The sequence below is a fragment of the Colius striatus genome, chromosome 24 (assembly GCF_028858725.1).
Source record: "Colius striatus isolate bColStr4 chromosome 24, bColStr4.1.hap1, whole genome shotgun sequence".
In the NCBI taxonomy this organism is placed as follows: Eukaryota; Metazoa; Chordata; class Aves; order Coliiformes; family Coliidae; genus Colius; species Colius striatus.
Window position 1 is genome coordinate 5,108,024 of NC_084782.1, and position 26,955 is coordinate 5,134,978.

At 67.3% G+C, this 26,955-nt stretch overlaps 2 protein-coding genes across 4 annotated transcripts; both read right to left on the bottom strand.

The window, feature by feature from the left end:
* Positions 1-77: 77 nt before the first annotated feature.
* Positions 78-3,523, bottom strand: PEF1 (penta-EF-hand domain containing 1). Of its 2 annotated transcripts, none has more exons than XM_062014606.1 (5): positions 3,479-3,523; positions 3,251-3,389; positions 2,320-2,475; positions 1,900-2,043; positions 78-951 (listed from the first exon to the last, which is right to left on the bottom strand). In XM_062014606.1, the coding sequence occupies exons 1-5, from the start codon at positions 3,497-3,499 to the stop codon at positions 722-724; spliced, it is 690 nt and encodes a 229-aa protein (XP_061870590.1). In that variant the 5' UTR covers positions 3,500-3,523; the 3' UTR covers positions 78-721. The 2 variants fall into 2 exon arrangements, with proteins under 2 accessions (XP_061870590.1, XP_061870591.1); XM_062014607.1 differs by lacking the exon at positions 78-951 and adding an exon at positions 959-1,814.
* A 1,157-nt stretch (positions 3,524-4,680) lies between these two features.
* Positions 4,681-26,955, bottom strand: COL16A1 (collagen type XVI alpha 1 chain). Of its 2 annotated transcripts, none has more exons than XM_062014594.1 (71): positions 26,889-26,955; positions 25,789-25,901; positions 23,817-23,879; positions 23,562-23,679; positions 21,895-22,018; positions 21,555-21,815; positions 21,361-21,441; positions 20,636-20,767; positions 20,097-20,150; positions 19,164-19,199; positions 18,764-18,790; positions 18,532-18,594; positions 18,378-18,419; positions 18,244-18,288; positions 18,032-18,067; positions 17,830-17,892; positions 17,637-17,681; positions 17,464-17,559; positions 17,309-17,347; positions 17,080-17,124; positions 16,782-16,817; positions 16,486-16,602; positions 16,369-16,404; positions 16,247-16,282; positions 16,100-16,180; positions 15,972-16,010; positions 15,823-15,858; positions 15,691-15,744; positions 15,159-15,275; positions 15,046-15,081; positions 14,829-14,936; positions 14,595-14,717; positions 14,473-14,526; positions 14,337-14,378; positions 14,078-14,113; positions 13,791-13,844; positions 13,654-13,722; positions 13,487-13,531; positions 13,361-13,387; positions 13,216-13,281; positions 13,084-13,131; positions 12,939-12,992; positions 12,808-12,861; positions 12,663-12,707; positions 12,459-12,566; positions 12,007-12,042; positions 11,380-11,460; positions 11,192-11,236; positions 10,835-10,879; positions 9,535-9,588; positions 9,376-9,429; positions 9,030-9,083; positions 8,853-8,897; positions 8,684-8,737; positions 8,563-8,598; positions 8,260-8,322; positions 8,042-8,113; positions 7,789-7,842; positions 7,652-7,696; positions 7,364-7,408; positions 7,209-7,262; positions 7,077-7,130; positions 6,904-6,954; positions 6,204-6,293; positions 6,089-6,124; positions 5,911-5,955; positions 5,639-5,827; positions 5,470-5,536; positions 5,208-5,384; positions 5,046-5,123; positions 4,681-4,950 (listed from the first exon to the last, which is right to left on the bottom strand). In XM_062014594.1, exons 2-71 carry the CDS (start codon positions 25,862-25,864, stop codon positions 4,748-4,750), a joined length of 4,794 nt encoding a protein of 1,597 aa, XP_061870578.1. In that variant the 5' UTR covers positions 25,865-25,901; positions 26,889-26,955; the 3' UTR covers positions 4,681-4,747. The 2 variants fall into 2 exon arrangements, with proteins under 2 accessions (XP_061870578.1, XP_061870577.1); XM_062014593.1 differs by lacking the exon at positions 26,889-26,955 and adding an exon at positions 26,699-26,751.

Sequence of the window (26,955 nt, forward strand, 5' to 3'; positions counted from 1 at the left end):
GAGCCCCATGAGCAGCACCAAGAGCTGCTGCTGGCCCCCCGTCCACGAGCTGCTCAGCAAACACAAAGCCCCTGCTGCCCAGTGCACGCTGCCTTTTATTCAAAAGCTGTAAAAATAAGCTCTAAACCAGTTCTGAGTTTGGCTTCAGCAGACAGAATCCAGCCATTGGCAACAAGGGGAGGTCAATGATCCCGTGTGTGGCTGCTGGAAGGGGCCACATGTCTGCAGCCTGGCGAGAAACAGGGCTGAGAGCCCCAGGAAAGCTGAGAGGATGGACAGTCAGTTCTTCCCAGTGAGGAAGAACCATCTGTAAGTTGAAGAAGGATGAACTCTGCCTTGGCTTGTGCCCTTCAAACAAAGGTTCAGCTCTTGGGTCACTGGAGCATCCCCAAAAGCACGCTGAGACTGGGATGTTCCAGTGCAGACATCCCAGCAGGCAGGGGCACGGAGCAGCTGGGGGTGAGGTGTGTGGCAGGGGATGCTCTCAGCACTCCCTGGGAGGCATGGCACAGGCTGCTGCTTTGGCTGTCCCACTCCATGGCTCAACACCAGCTCTGGGCTGTATTTTGCTGGGTGCAGCACCCACTGCCACCGAGTGGGGAACAAGGAATGGAAGCCAGGAAGATCCCAAACAGGACTCAGGGATTGGAACTCCAAGCTGGGGGAACGGCTCTTCCACTTCTACTGCTGCTGGCCCTGGGGCTCTGCCAGGCTCTGGGTGTCACATCATGCGTGTGACGACCATGGTGAGGAAATCCTCGTAGCTGAGGCGGACGTTGCCCAGCAGCCCCGTGTCCTTCTCTCGGAAGGCGTCGGTGCTGCTCTGCAGCTGCATGCACAGCTGCATGAAACGGTCCAGCTGGATGCCAGCGCTGGGGGAGTGCTGGGCATAGCGGGCCAGCAGCAGCTGGCTGAACTGGGGGCTCAGGTTATAGCCCATCTGGGAGAAAGCTGAGGGCAAAAACCAAGGAAAAACTCGCTCAAGATGGTATTTAGCAGCCTGTGTTCTCCCTGGCACACACAGCCCATCGCCCACTGCCACAGGGTGGTTGCTTCCCATGATGGGGTGTGTGGGCAGAGCTTCCCGTGGGCAGGGCTCAGACAAGGGACGAACCAAACCAAGGCTGGAATTCCAGATGTTTTTCCCCTCCATCAGACACACACACCCAAGAGGAGGCTGAGGGGAGACAGGAGCACTCTCTGATACTCCCTGGCAGGAGGCTGCAGGGAGCTGGGGGTTGGGCTCTGCTCCCCAGTGATGAATGACAGGATCAAAGGAAATGGGCTCAAGTTACCCCAGGGGAGGTTGAGGTTGGAGCTGAGGCAGAACTGTTTCCCTGAGAGGGGTGTCACCCCTGTGCCAGGCTGCCCAGGGAGCTGGGGAAGTGCCCAGCCCTGGAGGGATCCCAAAGCCATGGGGCTGAGGTGCTGAGGGCCAGGGGTTAGTGCTGGGCTAGGCAGGGTGAGGGGAGGGCTGGGACTGCAGAAGCTGAGAGCTCTTTTCCAACCAAAATGATCCTCTCATTCTAAAAATCCCTCCCAGAAAACTGGCTTTAGCCACATACTACTTCAGGAGGGTATACTGAGTTTCCTTAAGGGAGGAAGCTCATGCCCCAGTCCTGCTGTAGCTCCTCATCTCCTGCCCCATGGGAAGGCTCAGTACCAGCTCTGCTACAGCCAATTCAGCCAGCCCAGTGTGCCCCAGCACAGCCACAGGCATGGGCTGCAGCCAGGCCTGCATGGGAGGCACCTGAGAGCTACCCCACACCCAGTTCTGCTGCAGGGACGGGGCTGGGAGGAGTCACTGGGCCAGGCTGGAAAGAAACACCAAGAAGAGCTCGTCAGCAGGGCCTGGGGAGCTGGGTAAGGGCCAGGCTGGTGTCTCTGCCTCTCACCCACCTTGCTGGAGCTCGTTAACGCTGATGGAGCCCGACTGGTCCCTGTCATACTGCTGGAAGAGGCTCTTCCACTGCTGGATGAAGCGCAGCAGGGCCGAGAAGCCGTACACGTCTATGCGACCCGACCTGGTCCTGTCAAACATGTCTGGGGAGGAAGGAGGGAAGATGAGGAGCAGGGCAATAAGGAGCAAAGCAAGGACACGCTGTAGAAACACCCAGAACACTCAGGATCTGCAGCTGCAGAATCCTGGCCCTCAAAAGCCCTCCCTCACCAAGACCTGGTAGGAAACAGCCTCAAAACCTGATGCCGGGGCAAGCAGGGGAATGGGGTGACTCTGGTTTGCTGCTGGAGCTCTCCCTACCTTTTCTCCCTGGGAGCAGGGACTCACTCAGCCTCGTACAGAGACGGGCTCAGACTCACTTATCATCAGCAGGCAAGTCTCATCGTTGAACGTTGACCAGTTGGAGTTGACCAGCGCCTGCTTCAGCTCCTTCATTGAGATGTACCCGCTGCCATCGGCATCGACCGCCTGGAACCAGGAGAAGGCCTCTGGGTCCACCCCTGGGGGGGCATTACCTGTGTGGGGAGAGCCCATTCACCCCCTCAGAGAGGCTGCTGGCTGTGCTGCCTCAGCTGTCCCTGGGGTGGCTCACAGCGAACACCCAGGGTCAGGCAGTGCTTCTGCTCCACAAAGCTTTTCACAGCCACGTGACGCTGGGAAACCAGCCTGGCAAGGTCAGGGCTTGGCAGGCAAAGTGTGGCAGCAGTGGCAGGGAAGGAAATCAGAGCCCTCACATTTATTGGGTCTGAAGAGTGAACCACCAACCACAAACCTGTCAGTGCCAGAGACAGATGTGAGGCTGTAAAGTTCATAGAACTGGACACAGGACTCCAGCTGAGGCCTCAGCAGGGCAGAGCAGAGGGGCAGCACAACCTCCCTGGCCCTGCTGCCCACACTCTTCCTGCTGCCCCCAGGCTGCCATTGGCTTCTTGCCCACGAGGGCTCCTTGCTGCTCAGGGTTAGTTTGTTATCATCCAGCACTCCCAGGTCCCTCTCCTGGAGCTGCTCTCCAGCAGGTCACCCCCAGCCTGTGCTGGTGCTGGGCTTGTCCCTCCCCAGCTGCACGACTCCACTACTAAACAGCACCACGTCCTGCTCCTGTTGCTCAGGGCCGGGGCCCCTTCAGCCCGTTCCTCCTCCTCGGCGTTGCGGTTTCATTCCCGGGTGGGTGCAGCGGAGCCGGGGCCGGGACACGGGCGGGACCGGGCTGGGGACCCCGCACTCCCCGTCCCGGGCACACCCGGCGGTTCGTACCGCCGCCGCCCGCCCCAAACCAGCGGCCCCACTCACCTCCGGGAGCCGGCCCTCCGTAGGGCCCAGGCTGGGGGCCGCTGCCGGGCTGGCCGTAGGGCCCTCCGGCCGCCGCGCCGCCTCCGTACGGACCCCCAGGGTACGGCGCGCCGGGGGCCGGTCCTGCGCCGGGGAAGCCCTGGGGAGAGGCCAGAGGACAGTGGGCGGCCGGCACCAGGCGCCGCGTCCCTCCCGCCGCCCCCCGCCCGGCCCCGGCCGCGGCCTCACCGGCCCCGGGTACGCGGCCATGGCTCCGCTGCCGCCTCCGCCGGCCACGCCCCCTCTTATGACGTCACTGGCGTCGCGCACGCCCATTGCGCGATCACGTCCGGGCCCCGCCCACCCGAGCTCTGATAGGCGGAGGGGCGGAACGCGCGGGAAGGGCGGAACGCGCGGGAAGGGCGCGCCCGGAAGAGCCTTAAAGCGGCAACGGCCGGTGACCGCGTGGGGCCCACCGCGCCCCAGCCGCGAACGGGGCTGGCGCTTCCCTGCGAGCCGGGCCGGGAGCAGAGCCAGCGACAGCCTGGGAGTGGGGCGGGGACGCTCCTGGGAAGAAGGACTGGGATCCCTGCAGTAGCTGCTCAGGGATTCCCCCAGAGGCAGGACGCGGATCAGCCCGGGAGCACGGCTGGGATCTCCCCAGGATCACAGCTGGGATCCCCGCAGTAGGGGGACTGAGATCGCCTGGTATCGGGGCTGGGATTGCCCCAGGGTCTGGGCTGGCATCTCCTCAGGATGTGGCCTGAGCATCCCTGTGATCAGGGCTGGGATCTCCCTGAGATCACATCTGGGATCAGGGCTGGGATCTCCATGAGATCACATCTCGGATCGGGGCTGGGATCTCCATGAGATCAGGGCTGGGATCTCCATGAGATCACATCTTGGATCAGGGCTGGGATCTCATGAGATCACATCTTGGATCAGGGCTGGGATCTCCATGAGATCAGGGCTGGGATCTCCATGAGATCACATCTGGGATCAGGGCTGGGATCTCATGAGATCACATCTTGGATCAGGGCTGGGATCTCCATGAGATCAGGGCTGGGATCTCCATGAGATCACATCTGGGATCAGGGCTGGGATCTCCATGACATCAGGGCTGGGATCTCCATGAGATCACATCTGGGACCAGGGCTGGGATCCCCCCAGGATCTCCTCCCGTCAGCCCCAGGAGCACAGGGTGTAAGGGGCTCTGGGTCACGCCGCTCCAGGCCAGTCTGGCCCCAGGCCCCACGCAGAGCACGGGCAGTGCCAGGCTGAGCATCCCCGTTCCTCAGGGATGGGGATGGAGCAGGAGCCACCCAGCAGCCGAGGGAGCAGGCAGGAGGCACGAGGGCACCAGCACGGGTGTATTTGGCCAGGCAGGATCCACCTGCCCCCCACCGAGCGGTACAACACCCACCCCCCTGCCCACCCCCCCAGAACAGGCACAGCCCCGGCACAGCAGGGAAACAATATTAACAGCAAAGGTGGGGGGCACGGGGGGCGCCGGGAGCCTCAGCCGAACGGGCCCTTGACATTTTTGGGCTGGAAGAGGGGCTGCTCCATGGCCATGGCGCCCATGCAGTCTGCTGGGCTGCAGTGCCCCGTCTTGCCCGGCTGCCCCGTGGCTCCGGGGGGCCCGGGGATGCCAGGGATGCCCTGCTGACCCACCGGGCCCGGGGGACCCATCTTCCCATAGCCTGGTGGCCCTTGGGGACCTGGAAGAGACAGAGAGAAAGAGGGTGGGAGAGCAGGGGGGGTGGCAGCAAGCCCCGGCATGGCGCTGGCGGTCTCGTGGAGGGAGGGGGCTCACCTGGGGGTCCCGGGGGGCCGCTGTCCCCCATCACCCCGACACCTTTCTCGCCTTTCTCGCCCTTGGCACCCGGCTCACCTGCGGGAGGGGAGGGGGATGCAGAGGGGTGAGAGCCCGGCAGAGGCTGGGCACGGGGCGAATGGCGGGGGGAGCAGCACGTACCCCTCATGCCCGGCACTCCCTGCCGCCCCTCTCTGCCGATCTGCCCCGGCAGCCCCGGTGAGCCCGGCGGGCCCGGCCGGCCCGGCAGCCCGTCCTTCCCCGGCGGCCCGGGTCTGCCCGGGGCTGCCACCATCTCCACGGGGAAGTGCAGGCGGGAGGTGTAGTAGGCCATGCGCTCTGCGGGACGGGCAGCGGGGGCTCAGGGGGGGCTCAGGGGGGCTGGGGACCCCCCACGCTGCCCCCGGCCCCGCCGACACCTCACCCTCGAACATCTTGCTGAGCTCCTGCCGCACGAACCGCTTGATCTCGTCGTAATTCACCGCGTCTCCCTGGGGAGGGGAACACACACACACACACACACACGGGAGGGGCCGTGGCCAGCAGGCCCTGGCCAGGGGGTGCTGGAGCTCAGAGCAGACCCCAACCCTTACCATGGTGCCCGGGGGGCCCGGCAGCCCAGGGCTGCCCGCAGGGCCCGGCGAGCCGGGGGGGCCCCTCTCTCCCGCAGGGCCCCGCGGCCCCACGAGGCCCATGGCGCCGCTCTTCCCCGGCCCCCCGGGCACACCGGCCCGGCCCTTCTCCCCGGGGTAGCCTCTGTCGCCGGGGGATCCCGCTTCGCCCTGCGGAGGGGCAGAGGGGGAGGGCTCAGAGCCAGCCCCCCTGGGCTGGGGGGGTGCCAGCATGGCAGAGGTTCTGCCCTCACCTTCTGTCCCGCCGGGCCCGCGAGGCCGGGTTTTCCTGGGGGGCCCTGAGGAGACACAGGTGAGGGGCAGCAGGGTGTCCCCCACATGGGCACCCCGGGCACGGCCTGGCCAGGGCAGGGGAGGCCGCGAGCCGTCCTTCGGGTGCCCGTGGCAGAGCTGCAGAGCCCACGCTCGTACCTCTTTACCAACGGGTCCGTCTGCTCCCTGCTCCCCCTGTCAAATCACAGTGAGATGGCGACTGGTGCAGCCCCCCCAGGTCTCCGTGGCACCCCTCAGGCCCCGCTGCACTCACCGGTGGTCCCGGGTGGCCTGGGGATCCCGGCTGGCCTGGCATCCCTGGCAGCCCTCGCTCCCCCACAGAGCCCCTCTCGCCCTTCAGCCCCTGCAGGGAGGAAGGAGAGGGCAGCCAGGGGCGTCAGTGTAGGATGGGGACAGCGACCCTCAGACCTGCTCTTCATGGCAGCCAGGCAGCCCCATCCCAGCCCCCCACCACAGAATCCCCCAATGGTGGGGTGAGCAGGGCCCTGCAGAGCTGCTCCAGCCCCTGCTCCAGCAGCTTCCCCTGGCTCAGGGGGCACAGGAACGTGTCCAGGGGGGTTGGAAACCTCCTGAGAAGGAGCCTCCACACCCTCCCTGGGCAGCCTGGGCCAGGGCTCCCTCACCTCAGCACCAAAGGAGCTTCTCCTTGTGTTCCAGCCTGTGCCCGTTACCCCTTGTCCTGGCACTGGCCGCGTGCTCCTGACACCCACCCTGTAGGGACTGATCACCATTGATCAGGGCCCCCTGAGCTCAGGCTTCTCTTCCCCAAGCTGAGCAGCCCCAGGGCTGCAGCCTTTCCTCCTCACACACACATCCCATCCCCTCAGCACCTTGGTGTCCCTGCCCTGGCCTCTCTGCAGCAGCTCCCTGTCTCTGCTGAGCTGGGGAGCCCAGACCTGGGCACAGGGCTCCAGCTGATCCCCCAGCCCAGGCTGTGCCGGGTCACTACTCACCACTCCAGTGAGGCCAGCGGGACCTGGCTGCCCTGGGCTGCCGGGGGGACCCTGGGGACACAGATTGGGGTGTGGAGTGGGCTGCAGGTGATGCCCCCCTCCCTGCAGAGCCCCTCCACACCCCTGCCATGGGCACCTGCCCCGTGTGCCCTGGGGGGACGGGTCCAACTTACGATGAGCCCTGGGGGTCCCTGTCGGCCTTGGGGTCCCATGGGGCCGGGGTCACCCTGAGGAAGGCGGCGTGGTCAGAGGTGGCACGGGGTCCCTGCAGCTCAGGGCTCCTGTGCCCACCTCCCCTCGCTCACCTCCGCTCCGGGCCGGCCCGTGCTGCCCGGGGGGCCGGGTTTGCCGCAGTCACCCTGAGGGGAGGAAGGTTCATGGTGGGCAGTGCAGCGTGTGCAGGACACAGGTGCCCCAGGGCTGGCACCTCCCAGGGTCCCCTGGTGCCACCAGCACTCACCTTCGGTCCTGGGAGACCTGGGAGACCCGTCTTCCCTTTGAAGCCCTTGGGAGGAAAGGAGTTGGGGGGAGGTGGGGGGGTACCTGCTCCCACCAGCAAAACGAGGCAGGTGACCCCCCCCAGGAGGAGCAGCACTGGTGCCAGGGGAATGCCCACCCTCCTCTGGGGCTCAGCACGCCCAGGGGCACACGGTGGGACATCCCAGCTGAGGGGACACCAGCTCCTGGCTGCAGGGATGTGCCAGGCAGCCAGCACTGGGGAGGGGGCACAAGGGAAGGGAACACTCACCGGGGGACCCATCATCCCTGGAGGCCCAGGGGGCCCGGGGTCACCCTGCAGGGAAAGAGACAGGGCTTGGGGGTGTGCTGGGGGGTTGCAGGGTGGCTGCTCCTCTGCCAGCACCCAGGAATGCCTCAGAGCCTCACCCGCAGCCCTGGCTTGCCGTCCTTGCCATCCAGTCCTTCCAAGCCAGCGGGGCCCTACGGGGGAAAGGGAGGGTGGCAGAAGGTGGTTTGCACTGAGGGGCTTTTGGGGTCCCCAAGGGAACCTCTTGGGGTACCCCAGGGCGTGGGAACAGATCCCTGGGGCATGGGAACAGATCCCTGGGGGACAGATCCAGCCAGCAGCAGCACGATACCAGCCATCCCGTCCCCAAGGGTGACATGGGGGGGATTTTACCTGGATGCCTGGGGGTCCTGGGGGTCCAGGGGGTCCTGGCATCCCTGTGGGGCCACGCATGCCCTCGCTGCCCTGCAAGAGCCATGGGAGGTGATGGGAGCAGCCAGGGCTGGGCAGCCCTCAGCCACCCCACAGAGCAGCAGCCAAACCTGGCCACCATGCAGCCATGCCCCCTGGCACTCACTCCCCCTCAGCATTCACTCCCCCTCAGCACTCACCTTCTCAGCTGCAGGTCCTGGGGGTCCAGCTGGACCAACCTTCCCTGGGAAGCCAGGAGGCCCCTAAAGAGAAGAGGGGTTTTGGGGCATCACAGGGTGAGCTGCCTCGTTTTAAGGGCTGCTCTCTGCACCTCATCCCACAGAATGTGCCTGTGTTCCCCTGGTAGAGACCCCCATCCCCATCCCCATCCCCATCCCCATCCCCATCCCCATCGGCTCCCCAGCCCCGAGGGGCCATGGGAACACAGAGCTGGGGCCAGGCAGCATGTCCTGGAGACCCCTGAGGTGCTGGGACATACTCACTGGTGGCCCTGGGAAGCCAGGCTGGCCCTGGAAACCCTGTGGAGAGCCAGGAGCTGAGTCAGACCCCCATGGTCACATCCTGCCCGAGGAGGGTCCTGGGGGTCCCCTCAGGGATGCTCACCTGGTCGCCCTTCTCACCAGCACTGCCTGGGAGCCCACGCTCACCCCTGGGGCCCTGCAGAGATGGGAGGGAGGTGGGTGAGTGGGTGAGAAGCACCTCACTGGCCCCATGGCCACCGTGGCTGTCCCCCCACCCCCTCCCCACAGCCCCCCAGGAGCTGGTCACCTACCGCTGGCCCCGTGGGACCGGGGAGCCCGTCCATGCCGGGGGGTCCCTGGGGAGGGGAGCAATGGATGGAGTCAGATGGACACAGCTGGAAGGACTCAGCCCCGGTGCCCGTGGGGAGGGGGCACCTGGGAGAGCCCCCAGACCCTCTGCCCCCCGAGCACAGCCCCCAGGGACTCACCAGTTCCCCTTTCTCCCCGGGGGGACCCACGTAGCCTCGCTCGCCTTTGATGCCCTGGGGGAGGAAGGGGATGAAGGCTCCACGCAGGAGAGGGGTGACACGGGGCACAGATGGGACATGGAGGGGACAGATGGGGACAGGGATGGATGGGGAAAGACAGAGCAGAGCCAGGGCACAGATGGATGGAGTGAAGAGAGGGGCAGTGGGGAGGGCACTGGGCACGGGGGGCAGGGGATGGATGCCCCTGGCAGCAGGGGGGGACCCCAGCAGGGAGGGATGGGGGGACATGGGGACATGGGGGTGGCTGGGGGCTGGCACATGCTGCCTGGCTCCCCGTGCTACTCACAGGAAGGCCAGGGGGGCCTGTTGCACCGGGGTAGCCAGGCTGCCCTGGAGGTCCCTGTGCAGGACAAAGAGGATGCTGAAGCCCCTGCAATGCCCCTGCAGGTGCCCAAAGCCCACAGGGCACTGGTGTCCCCCTGTCCCCTCCTCCAGCACCACTCACCGGCTCCCCTTTGGCTCCAGCAAGCCCTGTGGGGCCACGTTCCCCCTGGAGACCCTTTGGAGGGAGAAGAGAGGAGCTGCAGTGGGGCTCCTGCAGCCTCTGCCCAGGGCTGTGCCTGGCTGGCAGCACAACCGGGCACAGCGTGGGGGCTGAGAGCCCGTGGGGACTGTGACCACCAGCCCGTGCTGGCCCCAGCGTGCCCAGCAGCTCTGGGCACCAGGGAGGACCTGCTTGGCACCTGGCTGGGCTCCCTCCAGCCATGGCACCAGGCTCAGTGCACAAGGGTGGCCAGGAACGCTCACAGGTCAGTGTGGCCCAGGGGCAAGGAGCCACGGGCAGCCCCGGTGCCATGCCCAGCTCCTGGCACACTGGCCACTGCCCCGACCACAGCTCCAGCCTGGCTGCCACCACTGCCCCCTGTCCCCCCAGGGCACAGGGAGACACGGGGAGGGGGGCACACGGGGACAGTGTGACGGGTTAGTGGGGTGAGGAGGCGGTGGAGGCTGGACAGGACACGCTGGCACACCACAGAGCAGCGACCCCCAGACACCCACAGAGCCCAGACACCCACACAGAGCCCAGACACCCACACAGACCGTGGTGTTACGGTGACATTAGCAGCCCAGGGGACAAGAGCAGGACAGGACTGGCACTGGCACGGGCCAGGGAGGGCGGGATCCTCCGAGAGCTGCCGCACGGCCCCGCCGCCGCCTCGAGTGAGGAGGGAGCGGGAGGATGAAGATGAGGATGAGGATGAAGATGACAATGAAGATCAAGATGGAGGTGGTGGTGGAGGCTGGCTGGCCCCAGAGGAGCTGGGGGGCAGGGGAGGAGCAGGGTGAGCCCAGGCTGCAGCGGCTGCACAGGGGGACTCTCCTGACCCCCGTGAGAGGAGTCGCTGGGGGCAGCAGCCGGGTGCCATCGGGCACATCCAGCTTGCCCCAGGGGAGCTGCAGTCAGCCACGGGCACCAAGCCAGGCCACCAGCTTGCCAGCACCCTGAGAGCTGCTGGGACAAGGCAGCCCTGGGCCCGCTGGGTGCAGGGAACGGCCCTGCCGTGGGCAGCAGAGCCGCCGAGCGCCGGGTCCCTGAGCTCAGGAAGGTCACTCCCGAGCCTGCAGACCCCAGACCTGCCTGGAGATGGATGGAAGAGGTGGAAATGGGAGGATGGAGATGGGGTGGAAGGGGAAGGGGGCAGCTGGGCTGCAGCTGCTGCCAGGGGGGCACAGGGACAAGGGGACACAGCCAAAGGAAGCGGCAGCAACACAGGGCACAGAGCGGAGCCGTGCTGGGTCCTTACGGGCAGTCCGGGTGCGCCAGGCGTGCCAGGAAAGCCTGGGGGGCCCTGAGGGGAGAAACAGGGAGGTCACAGCCTGGAAATGGCACTTGAGAGCCTGGGCTGAGTCCTCAGGGAGCCACAGAGCAGCTGGGCACGAGCCAGCTCGGCCTCAGCCTCGCACCACGCCGGGCTCCTGCTCTGTCTCCGGGCTGGCAGCGCCTGAGCCTCCATCTCCAGACGGGCCGTGCCATGCTGTGCCTCACTGTGGCTTTGGGGCAGGGTGACTTGCAGTGGGGAGGGGGCTCCAAGCCCCCCAGGCCTGTGACACGATGCCTGCAGAGCCCCACAGCCCCCCCTATCCCAGGCAGAGCTACTTACGATGGGCCCGGGTGGTCCCGGGGGTCCCCGCAGTCCTGGGGAGCCCTGGGGAGAGAGACGGGTGCAGGAGCTGTGACCACGCACTGGGGACAGGGACCTGGTCCCACCTCAGCTCTGAGGGACACTGAGGGCACAGCCATGGGGGTGCCAGAGGAAGGGGCAGTGCTGGGGGTCTGGGGTGCACCCACCTGCTCGCCTCTCTCGCCAGGGATGCCCGGGGCACCCGGTAACCCGGGGTCACCCCCACAGTCGGGGTCAGGGCTGTCACCCTGCAGGGAATGGGGACACATCAGGGGCTGGGGACAGCTCTGCCCCAGCCAGAGCCCTGCCAAGTGCTTCCCAAAGCGACCTCCACACTGCCTGGATCACCCTGCAGCTCCCTGACAGGGGGTTGCAGTGAGCTGGGGGTCAGTCTGTGCTCCCAGATGATGACAGGACCAGAGGAAAGGGGCTGGAGCTGCCCCAGGGGAGGGTGAGGTTGGAGCTGGGGCAGAACTGTTTCCCTGAGAGGGGTGTCACCCCTGTGCCAGGCTGCCCAGGGAGCTGGGGCAGTGCCCAGCCCTGGAGGGGTCCCAGAGCCGTGGGGCTGAGGTGCTGAGGCCGTGGGTCAGTGCTGGGCTGGGCAGGGCAAGGGCAGGGCTGGGACTTGGGAAAGCCCTTGAAGCTCATCAGGCAAAATCCTTCTCTGATTCTCTGCTCCCCAAAGCTTCAGCTGCTCCCACAGCGAGGGGACAGTGCCAGGTCCTATCCCAGCAGGGCCCATCCCTGCAGCACCCTGGGGCAGGGAGAGGCTGCCAGGCAGCAGCTCCACTCACCCGAGCCTCCTCTGCTCGTGGGAACTGGGCAAAGCACTGGAAGAAGAACCCAGGAGTCACCCAGGGCTGCTCTGCAGAGGGCACAGCTGGGCACAGAGCCCCACATCCTGCAGCGCTGGGGCACTCAGCACCCACTGCTGCAGCCCACTCCAGCTCAGGATGAGCTTCTCACCCTCCCTGGGTTCCCATGCAGGCAGGTAGGAGCTGTGCATGGAGCCTACCTGCCTGCTGTGCAGGACTAGCATGCCCAGAGTGTTCCCAGAGTGTACCCAGAGCATGCCCATGTGCCTAGAGTATGTCAGAGTGTGCCCAGAGCATGCTCAGCACCTGCTGTTTTGCACAACCACCTCTTGAGCCAATGCCTAGGGCTCAGGATCATCTTTACACTTCACTCCAAGACTCATCTGGGCCAGGAGCTTCTGGGCACCCACCCAGAGGTGGGAAACACTCACCTGGGCACAGCTCTCAGTGCCAGGGGCGCCTGGCATGCCCCCATCCCCCTCGATGCTGCTGGGTGCTGTGAAGGCTGCCTGCAGCTGGGCACAGTCCCCACACAGGCTCTGGGAGGAGACAGCGAGTCAGGAGCAGCCCGAGGTGCTGGGAGTCCCCTGAGTCTGACCCACAGAGTCATGGTGCCCCATCCCTGGAGCTCTCACCTTCAGCACCTCGATGTTCCTCTCGGCCATGGCAGCCAGGGGGCCCTGGAAGGGATGCAGAGGGGAGGGGGTGCTCCCTGCCCTGGGGGAGGTGCAGGATGGGTGGGAGTGGGGGAGTGGGGGTGTGGGCTGAGATGCTGCCTACCAGGTCTCCAGCTGGCCCAGGCAGTCCTGGCAAACCGTTGTGCCCTGGCATCCCCTGCAGAGAGGGAAGGTTGAGCCCCTGCCCTGAAAGCTGAGCAGGATGAGTCCCTGGTCCCAGCTCCCAGCGCTCACCTGGCGACCCGGGGCACCGGGAGGGCCGGGGGGGCCGGGGGCTCCGGGGGGACCCTGCAACACCCCAAAACACAGAGAGAGCTGAGGGGTGAGGTGGTGGTGGGGAAGGGGCTGGTGGGCACGGGGCAGCAGGGGCAGCACCCACCTGAGGACCCGGCTGCCAGGACATCCCTGTCCACAGTCCCGGCGCTCCCTGGGGCACAGAGGAAGGGGAGAGCGGTCAGTGGGGGGCAAAGTGGAGCTGGGGGGTGCCCAGGGGGGTGCTCGTGGTGCTTACTGGCATCCCAGAGTAGCTGGGGTCCTGGCGTGGGCTGGGGGGGCAGGAGCAGTCCCCGGGGTCTCCCTGCAGAGAGAGGGGGGTGAGGGCAGGGAGGGTGCTGGGCTGGCACAGGGGGTACAGCTCACCCCCCAGCATGACTCACCTTCTCTCCCCGGGCACCTTTCTCACCCTGCCAGGAGGAAAGGCAGAGGTGGGCATTAGCAGCTGCCTCCCCCCTCCCCGTGCCCCCCACCACAGGGCATCGCTGCCCGTCCAGCCCCCGACCTACCGGCTGCCCGCTGGAGCCAGGGAGCCCCCGCTGCCCTTCGGGGCCCTGCGAGGAAGAGGAGGGCTCAGAGCTCTGGGTGCTGGGCTCAGAGCACTGCAGGGTGGCTTTCAGCCAGGGTGCAGGGGCAGGGGAGGATGGCAGTGCCCATCCCCGAGGGCAGGACTCACCTGAGGCCCCACGACGCCGGTTCCCGGTGGCCCAGGGGGTCCCACGGCACCTTTGGGCCCTGGAGCCCCCTGCAGAGGAAGGACAGCAGCAGTGGGGGCACAGCCAGGGGAGGGAGGGCTGGGGGACACCCCCTTACCTTGGCACCTTTCTCTGCTGCCATCCCTGGGGGGCCCTGTGGTCCAGGGGGGCCCTGGGGGGGTGGGAGAGAGTGTCAGCACCCCCCAGCAGCCCCCAGCCAGCCCCTCTGCCCACCCAGCCGGCTGTGGGGACAGCACTGTGCCCAGGGGCCGCTGCCCAGGACCCCAACTGCCACCACCAGCAGCGGGGCAGGAGGGGGCAGGATGGGCTGATGCTGCAGGGCTGTGAATCCCCCCATGGGCAGGAACTGGGGAGGGGGCTGTGGGCTCCTCAAACGCTACTCACGGGTGTCCCAGGGGGTCCAGGGGTCCCAGGCTCTCCCTGTGAACAGCAGAGTGTGAGAGAGATGGCACTGCCAAGGGGCATGGCACGGCATGGCATGGCACAGCATGGCATGGCACAGCATGGCACTGCTAAGGGGCATGATATGGCATGGCATGGCATGGCACAGCACGGCATGGTACAGCATGGCATGGTACAGCATGGCACGGCACAGTATGGCACAGCATGGCATGGCATGGTACAGCATGGCACGGGCACTCACCTCTGGCCCTGGCTGCCCAATGCCTGGTGGTCCTGGCTCACCCTGGGGACACAGCAGGACAGTGAATGGCCCCAAGACCCCCCTCCCCTGCCCCCCAAACCCTGCCCCCACCCCCTCCCCCCGCAGCCCCACTCACCTGCAGCCCCTTCAGCCCGGCAGGACCCTGTGCCCCGGGCAGTCCCGGCTTCCCCTGAAACACAGCGGGGTCACCCCGAGGCCACGGTGCCAGGGGGCTGCGGGGGGCTGGGGGGCACTCACGGGTCTGCCTGGCTGCCCCATGCCCGGGGGTCCCTGGTCCCCTTTGGCCCCGGGTTTGCCCGGGATGCCAACCACGTCTGAGAGGGCGCCGTGCGGAGTGGGGCCGGGCTGGCAGGCGTCTCCCTGCGGGGGAGGCACAGTGGGCATGGGAGGGGGATGGAGGGGGTGGGTGATGCCAGGGCACAGCGTGGGGGTGCCCACACAAGCGTTGGGGAGGAGGGGGGCGGGTCTCACCTTCTCGCCTTTGGGGCCGGCGGGACCCCTGATGCCAGGCTCACCCGACAGCCCCGGGACACCAGCCATGCCCGGGGTGCCAGGGTCCCCAGGGCTGCCAGCATCGCCCTGCCAGACACCAGGTGAGGCTGGCAGGGAGGCTGGGGGGCACACGGCCCTCCCCCAGCCCCACAAGTGCCCGCTCTGCCACCTCCATCCCCTCCCCAGCCCCACTCACCTTCTGTCCCTTCTGCCCCACGTCCCCAGGTCTGCCCTGCAGGAGCAGAGGAAGGGCTCAGGTCACAGCATCCCCCCCAAAACCGGGCACCGCTGGGCACGGGGGGCACTCACCGCTCTGCCCGGGGCGCCGTCCTGGCCCCTCTGCCCCGCTGGTCCCGGCACAGCCAGCACCGTGGCTGCCCCTTCCAGGGCCTGTGGTGCAGGAGGGCACTGCCCACACGGCTCACCCTGCACAGGGCACAGCCTGGTCACAGCCTGGCCTGGGGGCTGCAGCGCTGTGGGCATGGGGGGTCCCAGCCCTGCTGCTCCCCCCACCTCAGGCTGTTGGCAGAGTGCCCCAATGGTGGGGTGTGCAGGGCCCTGCAGAGCTGCTGCAGCCCCAGCCCCTGCTCCAGCAGCTTCCCCTGGCTCAGGGGGCACGGGAAGGTGTCCAGCCTTTCCTCCTCACACACGTTGCATCCCCTCAGCACCTTGCTGTCCCTGCCCTGGCCTCTCTCCAGCACTTCCCTGTCTCCCCTGAGCTGGGGAGCCCAGACCTGGACACTCCTCCAGCCATGGCCAGAGCTGCAGAGGTTTCACAGGGAAGGACTCACACAGGGGGGGCAGGGAGTGGGGTCCCAGGGGGTCCCATCACAGGACTCACCTTCTCTCCTTTGAGCCCCTGCACACCTGGGTCACCTTTGTCTCCCTGGAGCCCCTGCACGGAGAAGCCAGAGCTGAGGTGACACTACAGGGCACAGCCCCTGCACCCCTGGGCACCCAGCACCCCACTCACCGCTCTGCCTGGGGGTCCCTCCTGGCCCAGATCCCCCTGCAAGACAGTGGGGTGAGGGTGAGGCCCCAGGGGAAGCCCACGGCGTGACCCAGCCGCTGCTGCCCCCTCGGGGGGGTGCAGAGAGGAGGGTGGGCACTGGGCTCACTCACCTTCTGGCCCTTGATGCCAGGCAGCCCCACGTCACCCTGCTGAATGCCCCACAGGTTACACACAGCACCCTCACGGCCTCGGGGTGCCCCTCTGGCACTGGAGGGGGGGCTCAGCCCCGTGTACTCACCAGCAGCCCCTCCAGCCCCTCGCTGGGTGCCCGCAGCAGCGCAGCCAGGACACGGGCATCGCAGGACAGGCACGAGTCCCCCTGCGAGGGCACAGTCAGGGGGCTGCCCATTGAGCAGGCTGAGGGGATGCAGGGATGGGCACTCACCTTCTCTCCTTTCACCCCCTGCATGCCAGGATCTCCCTGGGGAGGAAACACAGGAGCTGTGCCGGACGCTGCCCCGCATCCCCTGGCCCTGCCAGCCCACCCTGTGCCCCCCCGTCACCTACCCTGTCCCCTTTGGGTCCCACGGGGCCAGGTCTGTCCTGGGGAGGGGGAAATCAAGAGGGAGGGTTAAGGGTGCTGAGAGAACCCCCTCTCTGCCCTGCTCCTGGTCCCAGACTCACCGAGACGCCGTCCCTGCCGGGTGCTCCGGGCGCTCCCCTGGGCCCAGGTTTGCCCGGCGGCCCCGTGGCACCCAGCAGCCCCTCAGGGCCGGTGGGACACACCTCACACGGCTCACCCTGCCCACAGCAGACAGTGACACACAGCCCAGGGCTGGGGGGTCCTGGGGGAGGCCCCCGAGATGCACCCAGCAGCCCCGAGCCCACGGGACGGGCACAGCCTGGCAGGGGCTGCCACAGCCGCGGCACGGTGAGATGTGGCACAGCCCCTTGCCAGGACGTCCCGCTGCCGCACCCACCTTGTCTCCTTTTGGCCCCAGGGTGCCAGGGGGTCCCTGTGGGAGGAAGGCAGGAGATGGGGCAGCTTCAGGGAGCCCCGAGGCCAAGGTTTGCCCAGGCAATGCCACCCAGCAGCCCCCAAGCCCTGCACCAGCCGTGGCACGGGCCGGTGTCAGCTCTGAGCGAGGCTGTCAGCTCTCCCACAGCCTTCCCCGTGCCTGGGCTCGGATCCCACCACAGCTCCAGCCAGTGGCCCCGACCCTGAGCCAAGAAACCCGGCGCTGACCCCGGGCTTTGGCTGCAGCCGCCGGTACTCACGGGCATCCCCGGCGATCCTCCCGGCCCAGGAGCTCCCCAGCTGCCCTGGAGCCAGAGACAGGAGAGCCTGAGCCCCCAGGGGGGAAAACCACAGCCCCTGGCACTCCTGTGTTCCTCCCAGGGGGTTTCCTGTCCCCAAGCCAAACCTTGGGCCACCCCCAGCCGGCAGCACCGTGAGATGCTGCTGACTCAGCACAGCGGTCCAGGACCCCCCTTTCCCCCTACTCACCTTTTCTCCCTTTGGGCCTGGGGGACCCCCAGGGTCACCCTGCAAGGGAGAGAGAGGATGGCATTAGCCCTGCCCAAGCCTCCCGGCCAGCCAGCCCCACGGTGCTGAGCAGGGGCTGCCCCTTGGGCACAGCCCCATGCCAGGGGGGTCCTCACCGGCCTCCCTGGAATGCCAATGCCCGGAGAGCCCGGCTTCCCCGGGGGTCCCGGCTCCCCAGCCAGCCCCTCGGGTCCCACGAGCCCAGGGTCACCCTGGAAAGCAACAGGAGGGGTGTGAGTGCCAGTGGGTGGCCCAATTCCCACCCACTCACCCCCAAACCCCCACCTACCTTCTGGCCCTTGGGACCCACCACACAAATCTCGCCGGGCCGGCCCTGCAGGGGATGGGGAGAGGGGTGTGAAGGCTCTGCACGTGCAGCACTGTGGGGGCTGGTGCAGTGGAGGGACCCCACTGCCCACGGGATGCCCCAGGGGGTGGGTGCCCCAGGGGGTGGGTGCCCAGGACCACCCAGCACGACTCACGTCACGTCCCGGCCGCCCTGGCTTGCCCTGCAGTCCCCCGTCGCCCTTCTCGCCCTTCTGGCCCTGTGGGACAGACAGACTCTGTCACTCAGATCATCCCCCCACGCTCCCCAGGTCCTGGCAGCTCTGCCAGCGTGCTGGGACCCCCGTGGCAGCCGTGTCCCCGCTGCCAGGCTGGGTCACACGGCTGGGCTGCACTCACCTTCTGCCCGTCGGCGCCGGTTGCCCCCGGGACCCCCTACGTGGGAACAGCAGGGCAAGGTGGGTGCCCAGCGGTGGGCTCACGCAGGGGCTTCCCTCCCAGTCACACCACAGCTCCCTTCAGCCCCTCACCACTCCCCAGCTTGGGCCAGACCCCCCCTCCAGCCCAGGGAACACACGAGGGGGGCGCCTCGGGGTGCCCATCACACTTACCGCCTCGCCACGCTCTCCCTTCTCACCCTGAGGCCCCTCAGCGCACTGTGGGGAGGAGGAGGAAGGAGTGGGGTGAGGCAGAGCAGCAGAGCCAGGGGTGGGGGGTACACAGAGGGCTGTTGGGGGGGTCTCACCTGCACGGGGCCGCCGGGGTGGCTGCGCACACAGTCAGCACCCTGCAGGGGAAAGCGGGCGCTCAGGGGGCGCTGCCTGCGCCTGCCACGGCTGGGGCCGGGGGCTGTGGGGGGCAGGAGCAGCCCCCAGAGGGACACGGCCACAGCCACTCACCCGCTCGCCCTTCTCGCCCCTGCTGCCAGCGGGGCCGGGCAGCCCACGCTCACCCTTCGCCCCCTGCGAGAGACGAGGGCTGTGGGCACGGGACGGGCATGGGACGGGCACGGGACCCACCACGTGTGCCACAGCTCCCGGGCAGGGATGCTCCACACACAGCCCAGGGTCTGTGTGGCCACATCCCTGCAGGAGCTGGGCTCTGTGGGGCCCAAGGGGGTCACAAACCTACCTTTGGACCCGAGGGACCGACTGTGACCTAGAGAGAGAGGAGAACGATGTCCCACGGCACCCAGAGCGCTGGGAGGGCACACGGGCTCCAAGCAGGAGACAGCCACAGTGCCCATCCTCCCAACACCCTGTCCCCACATCAGGGACCTCACGGGGCACGTGGGGACCCAAACACCCACTATCGCCCCACATCAGCCCCACACCTCCCGTTGCCATGGGAATGGGACCACGTCTGGGAGGGATCAGAGACCAGGGCCAGGAGGAGCTGAGGGTCAGGGGGAGCAGAGCAGCGGGTGCCACCCCCAAACCAGCACCCCAGTGGCTTTTGCCAGCTGCCAGGCAGCAGGGGCTGGGCTGGGGTCCTCATCCCCTCCTGCCAGCACAGACAGTGGCACACTCACGTTTGCTGAGGCCATCTGTGGTGAGCAGGGTGGGCACTGGAAGAGACAGAGATGGCAACTTGCACCAGCTCCAGGCACTGCCCACGGCACCCAAACAGCCCCCAGCACCCACAGCCCCACTCCCCTGGGCACCCCAAACCCACGGAGCTCACCCAGCAGTATCTGTCTCCAGGGCCAGCCCTGGGGTGCCCATGGGCACAGGGTGATGCTCAGGGTGGAGAAGGGAAGAGCCAGGAGAGTGTTTTCCCCCTGCCACGTCCCTGTGGCTTCGTGGCTCACCCACAGCTCCTCTGGGCCAAACCACAGACCCAGTGCCAGGCAGGACAGGGCTGCCCACCCCCTGTGGTGCCCTGTGGCAGGGCTCAGCACAGCTCCCCAGGCTTACACCCCACATCTGGAGGCAGCCCCACACCTCAGCCCCTCACTGGGGTCCCCACTTGCCTGGGGGGTGCCCAGGGGAAGTTACATGGGGCAGGGAGGGGAGAGGAAAAGCCAACCAGGCTCGTGGAGCACAACCCACGCTGCTGGATCCGATCTGCACAGCCTGGGGATCCCCAGGAGGATCCCAGAGGGGCTGGAGCAGCCCTGGGGGGACGGAGCCTGGCGGGGCTGGGGCAGGGGCTGAGCTGCAGCCGCTTCCCAGAGCTGGCAGCGCTCCGGAGACGCTCGGAGGGAACAAAGAGGCCCTTGGCCACGGCTGGGATGGCTCCAGCAGCAGCACAGCCTGAGTGGGGCCTCAATTCCAGCTCGGGGAAGCAGAGCAGCCACTTCTGCAGGAGTCCCTGCAGCTCTGGCAGCAGCAGCAAGTTCCCAAACGCTGCAGGGACAGGCTGAGCCCATGGCATGGACAGGCTCCTGGCATGGCAGCAGCAGCAGTGGGCACGCCAGGGCCAGGGCAGCCAGGCTGGGACACCCTCTGCCACCTCCTTGTACCTTCTCCTTGTAATCCCCCTTCAGGCCAGTCCTCCCTGGGGTCCTCACTGACTGCTGTGAAGAGAGAAGAGCACCCACAGGATCACAGAAGGGTTTGGGTTGGCAAAGCCCCTGGAGCTGCTGCAGCCCCAGCCCTGCCCTCACCCTGCCCAGCCCAGCACTGACCCACAGCCCTCAGCACCTCACCCCACGGCTCTGGGATCCCTCCAGAGCTGGGCACTGCCCCAGCTCCCTGGGCAGCCTGGCACAGGGGTGACACCCCTCTCAGGGAAACAGTTCTGCCTCAGCTCCAGCCTCAGCCTCCCCTGGGGCAACTCCAGCCCATTTCCTCTGGTCCTGTCATTACTGAGGAGCAGAACCCGACCCCCAGCTCTCTCCAGCCTCCTGTCACCGAGCTGTAGAGAGCACCCATGGGTGCTACCCGCCTGCTCTCCTGCCTGGGCACCTCCTGCCCATGCAGCCGGGGTACGCCCTGGTGCGGGTGCAGCTCCGCGCTGTGCCCGTGGGGGGCTGCAGGGACCCCCGTGCCCAGCACTCACCGAGCCCAGCGGCTCCTCCAGGCAGAAGCAGCGGGTGTACACCCGGCCCTCGGGCTGCGGGGACATCTCGATCAGGTTGCTGCTCTGCGCCGGCTCCGCTTGCCGACGGGTCTTGGGCGCTTCGCTGGGGCACTGCAGGGAGAGGGGCGTGGGGGTGGGAGCTGGGACCATCCAGCGTGATACACAGCGGATCCAGCCCCAGCCCCTGCTCCAGCAGCTGCCCCTGGCTCAGGGGGCACAGGAACGTGTCCAGCTGGGGTTGGAAACCTCCTGAGCAGGAGCCTCCACACCCTCCCTGGGCAGCCTGGGCCAGGGCTCCCTCACCCCAGCACCGAAGGAGCTTCTCCTCCTGTGCCAGGGGCTGTGTGCCAGCCTGTGCCCATTGTCCTGGCGCTGGCCCCATCCTCCTGACACCCACCCTTTAGGGATTGATCAGCATTGCTGAGGTGCCCGAGCTCAGGCTTCTCTCCCCCAGGCTGAACAGCCCCAGGGCTGCAGCCTTTCCCCAGCAGAACGATCACCCAGCCCCCTCATCACCTTGTTAGCCCTGCACTGGCCTCTCTCCAGAGGCACCAGGGCTGGCAGAGACCTGCCCTCCATCCCCACCCACCACAGGCAGGAGGCGACCCACAGGGCAGCTCTAAACCCCTGCCCTCAGCGTGCCTCAGTTTCCCCTGTGGCCGTGGCTGGCAGCGCCAGGGCCTCGGGGCTCCCTGGGGACTCACCCCAGCAGCCGAGATCTCGCAGCAGCCCTCGTGCCTGGCCAGCTCGGGGTCACAGTAGATGTGAGCTTGCTGGATGTCAAACTGCAGCGGGAAGGGGCCGGGGGGTCAGGGGCTGGCAGGGGACGGGTGCAGAGCGTGGCCAGAGCATGCCCAAAGTGTGCCCAGAGCGTGCCCAGGGCTCAGCAGGGACTCACCCGCACCGGGGTGCCGCGCACAGCATCCAGCCCCAGCAGGGCATTGCCCTCGGGGCTCAGCGCCCGCCGCGGCGGCAGCGGCTTGGAGGAGATGGACGAGCAGTCGAGGTGCAGGGCCACGCCGCGGCTCTGCACCGCCACAGCCAGCTTGTGCCAGCGGCCGTCGAACAGCGAGGCCACGGCTCTGCCCACGAACACGGCGCCGGCCGCCCGCGCCCGGAACTCCAGGCTCCTCTCGGGGCCGTGCACGGCCAGGGAGAGCTGGGCAGAGACGGGACGGGGCTGTGCTGGGGGACGGCTCCGGGGTGGCCCCTCGAAGCCCAGCGCCCCGGGGCCGTACCTGGGGGTAGCCCTGGCGGTCGGTGACCTGGAACAGGTACCAGTGCTCCCCGGTGCTGTTCTTCTTCAGCAGCACGGTGAGGATGAGGGTGAAGGTGGAGGGGAGCCCGTGGGGAAACACCTGCCTGTGGGGACGGGCATCAGAGGCACAGAATCAGAGACTCATTTGGGTTGTTCAAGCCCTTGGAGCTGCTGCAGTCCCAGCCCTGCCCTCACCCTGCCCAGCCCAGCACTGATCCCTCAGCACCTCAGCCCCACGGCTTTGGGATCCCTCCAGGGCTGGGCACTGCCCCAGCTCCCTGGGCAGCCTGGCACAGGGCTGACACCCCTCTCAGGGAAACAGCTCTGCCTCAGCTCCAGCCTCAGCCTCCCCTGGGGAAACTGCAGCCCATTGCCTCTTGTCCTGTTGTTCATTACTGGGGAGCAGAGCCCAACCCCCAGCTCCCTGCAGCCCTCTGTCACACACTGACTGTCCCCTCCACCACTGCTCTCTCCACTGTTCATCCCAAACACATCTCTCCTGGGGCTGCCCCATGCCCAGGGCCTCGTTCTCATCACTGGGGTACTGAATTTTGTCCCCAAGCAGTGGGGGAACACATCCCTGACCCCACAGGCTCCGTGGGACAGATCCCCATCTCCTGCCTGTAGCCTGACCCCTGCTTCTGCAGCAAGGACTTGTGGCAGCCACATCCTGAGAGGTCTGCCCAGCTTGCCTGTGGCAGGCTCAGCCACTGGAAACATTTGCTTTGGGCTCCACTCTGTTCCCAGCCTCAGCTGCACCACACCAGGCATATTCCAAACCACCACTCTGGAGCTGGACCAAAGCATGTGGAATGGGCCAGACCCACCAGTCCCCTCTGCTGTCCATGAGGCCACCCTTGCTGGGCACCAAAGGCAGGGACAGGGTGAAGGAGAACCCATGGGTGGCCATCTGGAGCTCGTGACAGGGCTGCCAGGGCCAGTCCCGTGCTGAACCCTCCCCAGGGCCGGCTCTGGGCTGCCACAGGCACCCAGCCAAGAGCAACACCAGGCTGCAGCATTTGCCATCTCAGAGCCATCTAAGGACTTGGCTGCCCAGGTCAGGAGAGCCCTGTGCCCAGCGTAGCTGTGTGCCAGCCTTGGGGCTGTGTGGGGACAGGAGGGCTGGAGGAGGCAGCAGTGCAAACCACAGCAGTTTCCTCCAGGAACAGCTCCAGAGGACGTGGACCTGCTCCCACCTCGCCACGCTGCAGCAGCCCTGCCAGCACCTCTGCCAGTCCCTGCCCCTCCAGGCAGGATGTGCTGGAGACAGCGGGGCTGAAGGTGTCCACAAACCTCCCCCAACAGCCCCTCACGGCCTCGACAAACCCAGCAGCTCCTGCTCGGAGCTGTGCAGGGTTCTGAGCTTGTCTAGAGCCCCGTGAGTGACTGCCAAGCTGAGGAGAGCAGCCCAGAGCAGCCTCAGAACAGCCCAGAGCAGCCCCAGAGCAGCCCCAGAGCTGCGGTTCAGTCCAGGTTGGCTCCATCCCAGACGAGCCACCGCAGCCCATCAGTTCCAGGAGGAAGGTGGTTTGGGCAGCCCCAGGGCTGCACCCACCACTGGCACCTCTGCACCTCCCCCAGCCCAAGCCAAGGGCAAAGCCTGGGGAGCTGTGGCGGGCTCCTGGCGGTGCTGCAGTTGCCACTCACCGCGTGGGCTGCACCAGCGGCACCGCGCCCAGCCGCAGCACCGGCAGCCCCCGGGGGCTGTGGCTTTGCTTGATGGAGGAGATCTTCAGCAGGTCAAACCTTTTAATCAGGTTAAAACCTGCAGGACAGAGCAGAGGAGGTGAGGCCTGGCCCTGGCACCAAGGGCTGGTGCTCTCCGGGTAGGGGAGCAGAGCCCATCCCAGGGGAGCTGGGGCAGTGTGGGGACCTCTGTGGGGCAAGAGGAGCTTTCCTTACCTGTTACGTTCTCATACTTGTCCCCAACCAGATCCTCATCCCAGAGCTGTGGGCACAGCCCCCCTGCAGGGCAAAGCAGGAGGTCACCACAGCCTGAGGCTGTATCAGGACTGTGCAGAGCCCCCCAAACCCTGGCGGGTCTCAGGGGGCTGCTGGGAGCTCACCCCAGCCCCCAGCCCCCAGCTCCCTGAGGCTGCTGGCAGAGGCAGCTCCCAGGACAGCAAACAGCCCACAGGCAGCCAGGCAGGAGCTTTGGAAGGGACGGGCAGTGAGCTCCCTGCAGCCAATTCACCAGCTCAAATGTTTCCCTGGCCCCGCAGCTGGAACCGGCACCAAGAGACACCCAAGGTGGGAGATGCCCCCAGAGATGCCCCCAGAGATGCCCCCAGAGATGCCCCTTCCCGTCCCATCCCAGTGACACCCTCAGGGGACAGACCCCAGGGCTCAGCCAGGGGACAGCCAGAGGCTGAGCTGCAGGAAACGCCGTGTCAGGCGGGATCAGGGAGATGCTGCTGTTTGTAGCCCCTCTTGATCTATGAGAGCTTCAGCAGCATCAATCCACCTCCGCTGGCCACTGCCAGATGTCAGGAGGCTCCAGAGAGGAGGAAACAAGGAGGTATTGAAAGAGGAATTTGTTTTGTCTCCATCCACACCGGCCCTGGAGCAGGGATGGCCCTCGATGATTCACCCGGCTCTCCCCCAGCCCTTGGCTGTTCCTGTGGGGGTGGCTCCGGCCCCCACAGCCCCGCTGCCCGTCCCTGCCCAGCACCACCACGGTGCTTCTCCCCCAGGCTGACCACTTGCTCACACACAGCGCAGGGAGGTGCCCACAGCCCTCGGGACCCCCTTGGGATGTGGCAGCAGCGGGGGCTGCTGGCTCGGAGCAGGGGAGCTCCGTCCCGCTGGTGCTGAGCTCATCTGCAGCGGGGCAGGACACGGAAAGCGAAGCATAAATCACCCCAGGAGTGCTCTGCTTTGAGCCTGCCCCAGCCCCAGCGCTGCCTTGGAGGGAAACCTCATCTCCTCAAGCCTCCCTAACGAAGGGTCTGGGGCTGGGTGGCTGTGCCAGGAGGGATGGGGGGTGCCAGGAGGGACGGGGGGTGCCAAGAGGGACGGGGGGTGCCAGGAGGGACGGGGGGTGCCGGTGGTGGCCGTGGAGACCTTGCATGGGCCAAAGCTGGGCAGCCCCCAGGCCCTGCTGGGACGAGCCGCCGCTCCACCCCCACAAAGACTGATGCAACCACGGCCTCGCTGCCAGCAGCTCCTCCCCACCATCCGCCTCCAGCTCACCCTGAGCTGCAGCAGCCCCCACAGCAGCCCCCACACACAGCGGCCCCACAGCCTGCGACGCCCCAGCTGGGACCCCCACGGGCTCGCTCGTGGCTGAGCTGCACGGGGACGGCCCCAAACCATCCACCGTTGGTATTCACCGTGGCCAAACCTCTTCCCACCTTGCAGATGAGGGCCAAAACCCCTCTGGGAGCCGTGTGCATCCTCCCTGCTGCCCTGAGCGGCTCTGGCTCACCTACAGAGCGGCCCCGGCTCGCCCCGCGCCAGCCCCAGCTTCCGCCGGCGCCGGCTCCGCTGCCAGCTGGCAGCACGTGCCCCACGCCCACAGCGACGCCACATCTGCTCCCTCCACGCTACCCCTGGGCCATGGGGTGTTCCCAGCTGCTGGGGGGTGATGGGGGTGTCCCCAGAGCTCGGCTCTCCCTGGCCCCTGCCCACACAGGATGCTGAATGAGGCCCCCCCAGCCTGGGTAGCTGGTGCTCAGCGAGGATCCCATGTCCACAGCCACTGCTCTGGCTACCAACCAGCCCCTGTGAGTGGTCCTGGCATAAAGGGTCAGTGTCTCCCAGCCACTTCTGCCCTGCAGTCCCTGGGTCTGCCCTGACCCTTCTCTCCCCAAGCAGAGGCAGAGGAGGCTGCTCCCACACAGCTCCCCCAGCCCCCACTCCCGGTGCCTCGTACCTTCTGCTGACGGCAGCTCCTTCCCCTCACAGGCACTGACGAGTCCTGCAAGTGCCAGGGCCCAGAGACCCCTCATGGTGCCCACAGCTGTGGCTCAGGGCCCAGGTGGCTGCCTGCAAGGGAGAGAGATGAGGCAGCAGCGGGACAGGCACGTGCTGGGCACAATCCTGTGTCCCACGAGCTCGTCTGCGCTGGGACACCGACAGCAAGGCCACTGGCACGGTGTTGATGCTGACCTGATGCTGGGCCACAGCTTGGCCATGTTTTGGGGGTTCAGTGTGCCCCCCCCATCTGCTCCACACCCAGCCAAGCACACAGAGCACACTCCAGCACTCACAGGTTCAGGCCAACCCCAGCACCCAAAGTTACTCCAAGTATCCAGAAAGGCAGAGGCTGGGGTGCCCCAGAGCACAACCAGCTGCCCCCTGAGCTGACCCCCGCGGGAAAGTCTCACTCCCTCCTGTTTTATCTCCCATGGGGATGCCCGGGATGGCCCAAAACTTTGGAGATCACCCTGATCTGTCCTGGCTCCTGCCCGTGTCCTGCCGGCAGCCGCGGGACAGACCCGGCCGCTGGGACAGACCCGACAGCGGGAGTGGGATGTGCATCCCCACGCGTGCATCCCCGCACCTCCATCCCCACATGTGCATCCCCGCACCTCCATCCCCACGCACAGCAACCGCGCACCCCCGCGATGGGTGGCCCTGCCTCTGCCCCGCGGCTCCCCTGCCCCAAAGCCCCCCGCACCGCCCCAAGCCCCCCGCACCGCCGCAAAGCTGCCGGCTGCCCTGGCCCCGCACCGCCGGCGTGCCCCGCTGCCCTGCTCGCCCGCATCGCCGCTCCCCCCCTGCTCCCGCAGCGCCCACCCGCCCGTTTCCCTCTTCACCCCCCGCCTTTCCTCCCTCCGCACCGGCGGGTCCCCGCGGCTCCGGGAGCCGACGCCGCCTCGGTCCCGCCCAGCCCCGGGGGCGGTGATGAGTTGTGATTAATTACGGGGAATCCCCCCGTTCCCCTCCCCCCGCCCCGTCCCGCCCCGCCCCGCCCCGCCCCGTCCCGTCCCGTCCCGTCCCGTCCCGTCCCGTCCCGTCCCCGGGGCTCACCTGGTGCTCGGCGGGGCCGGGGGGAGGCAGCGGCGGCGGCTCCGGCCGCTCCGGGCGGTGGGAGCTC